This window comes from Montipora foliosa, chromosome 7 (assembly GCF_036669935.1).
Source record: "Montipora foliosa isolate CH-2021 chromosome 7, ASM3666993v2, whole genome shotgun sequence".
In the NCBI taxonomy this organism is placed as follows: domain Eukaryota; kingdom Metazoa; phylum Cnidaria; class Anthozoa; order Scleractinia; family Acroporidae; genus Montipora; species Montipora foliosa.
The window spans coordinates 17,461,268-17,463,767 of NC_090875.1; the positions used below are offsets into that span (position 1 = coordinate 17,461,268).

The 2,500-nt window shown below is 41.9% G+C and overlaps 1 protein-coding gene across 1 annotated transcript in view; it reads left to right on the plus strand.

The window, feature by feature from the left end:
* LOC138010325 (protein AATF-like) overlaps positions 1-2,500 on the plus strand; it is a 15,499-nt gene that overhangs the window by 11,905 nt on the left and 1,094 nt on the right. The window contains exons 11-12 of the mRNA XM_068857246.1: positions 889-960; positions 2,404-2,500. The exon at positions 2,404-2,500 is cut by the window's right edge and continues 1,094 nt beyond it. Of these exons, the coding sequence (XP_068713347.1) occupies positions 889-960; positions 2,404-2,476 (145 nt within the window). The 3' untranslated portion in view covers positions 2,477-2,500. The remainder of the gene's footprint in view (positions 1-888; positions 961-2,403) is intronic.

Genomic DNA, 2,500 nt, shown 5'->3' on the forward strand with positions numbered 1-2,500 from the left:
CGTCGTGCATTGGCCAATCGGAAGCGCAATGTTCTGTTGAGTTTACAATAATTAGCAAATATTCACCAAAGTGGAGGTGGCTAGTGGTGGATATTTGCGGCGAGGTAAATATCCACCACTGGCCACCGACAATAAGGTAAATAGTTGTTTTAGTAGATACTAAAATAGTCAGATAGTATAGCACAAAGAGATGATTTTAACTCGTTTATTCCTGCAAAGATTACAACATTTTCGCGCGCGAATTGCTCGGAGGTGAATAGTTAACAATTAGACCCGTAGCCCGCAGGGGCTACGGGTCAATAGCCCATGAGGCGAATCCGAATGGGCTATTGACCCGTGGCCCTTGAGGGCGAAGGGCCTAATTGTTTTAGTATCACCCAACTAGTCGGACAAAAAAGGCAATAATAAAGTTAGCAAATGCAAATTAAAGAAATATTTATTTGGGAATAAAACGAAAGAAAGCGTCACGCTTTTCGCTACTCGAGGACTATTAATAATAGTCGTCTAGTAGCGTAGCCAATCTAAATGCGGGATTTGCATTACACCACTAGTTGGGTGATACTAACAAAGGATATCCGGAGTTTGAGTAGCAAATCAGCGCGCGCGTTCAACACTGTCCACTGTTTTAGTATATTCTTGGTTTCACATGACGTCTCGGTCGCCATGTTTGTGCCCCTAAACAAAGAAACGGCTGCCATATTTGTGTCCCCACCCAGTCCTCCGGGAATTTGAACTCTATTATTATGCAAACGATTTCTTTTGTTTTCGTTGAAAAACATGGCCGTTGATCACGTGCGTGAAAACCAACAATACTAAGATTGGTTATCACTTGCGATCTCGCTTCTATCATGATTTATTAATGGCTTTTGTTCATTGCATGTCGTCTAGCTACCAAGTCCATGGGAAACTTGTCAGCTTTATGGCACCAATAGAAAAAGGACATATGCCTCACTCTTCAAGGTTCGTTAACGTTGTAAGAGTGCGTTTTTTTTTTCATTCTCAGAAGCGGATGATGCCTCTATTCTCCTTAAGGCCTGGCTAAACGCTCGCAACATTTCAACGCAACATTGTTGTATAATGTTACGACATGTATTGAACGGGGTGGCCAAATGCACGCAACATTTCCAGCATTTTCAACGCAATATGTCAATATTCATGTTCCCCAGGCCCCTGGCGCGCAAGAAGTGGACCTAACGCGCATGCCTTAGCGTTGCGTGAACGTGGCCAAACGAGTACAACATCATGCAACATCCAAAATGCTGCACGAAAAAGTTGACCTTGTTGTGCCCAACAATGTTGCAAGATGTTGCTTTGAAATTTTGCGAGCGTTTGGCCAGGCCTTAAGACTTTCCTCTCAGTTTATTTGAGATGCAATCTTGGACAAAAGGTTTGGGGAAAAAAATCCTCTTAATCATCATTTGACATGCACTCACGAAAAAGTCTATCGGTTTACCCCTCCCCACTTCCTTCTCCTCTCCCCTCTCCCACATACCAATATTTAACAGTTATAGCGCGAAAGTGAGCGTGACATCGCCTAATACTTTGCCGACGAGGCCGAAGGCCGAGTCGGTTAAAATTGATGAATCGATGAATGAAATAAATGTATCTATTTGAAGTTCGGATTATATTCTAAACCAGCTGAACATTTGAGGTGTCTATAAGACACAATAGGCTTTACCCCTTATGACGTAAAGTATCAAAATTGTTTTGTTCATGACTACTATAACTATCAGAATGCAATGTTGCAGTGGTCACTCAACAAAGGAATTGTGATGCGTTACGTCATAAGGGGTACGGTCTGTTGCTTAAATTAGGGAGCTTAAGCAACGACAACGGCGACGGCAACGAGAACGTCATCTCAAAATATAAATTTACGTTATTGTAATCGCTTCGTGACTATTTCAACGTTTTTAATATGACAAGGGTGAGGTATTTCCTCAAAGAGGACACCAGTCAGAACGGCACTCCATTTTTGGAGAGAAAATGAAAATTTATCCTCAAGTGCTGACGTTCTTCATAAAACCAAAAACTTGGCTATTTCACGTTTTTGCTTTGCTGACGACGGCAAAGAAATGGACAAAAGTGAAAAGCGTGCGTGCAGGGCGTGCAAAGCTATTGTTTTTACCGACTAAATATGCAAATTCGTGACGTTCTCGTTGCCGTCGCCGTTGTCGTTGCTTAAGCTCCCTATTGTCCAGTTAAAGTGCGGGGATCAGTTCTCCCTCTCGAACCGGTTCTTCAAGTATATACATTTCTTTCAGTAATAGTTTTCTCAAACCCATTGTTTTTGGATTGGTATTTCCTTTGTGAAACGGAACCTCCGAAAGAAAGAGGAAAGAAGAAATAGTGGAAAAAATGCCTTTGGATATTTGTCTTATCATCTGTTTTGCCATCTCTCAACAGAAACGAATTATTTTCCTCCCTGTTTGGAGCCAGGCAACAGGAGCAAGCAGCTGATATTAATGTTTTCAGATGACAGACTCCAGTTTTGTAATGTAGC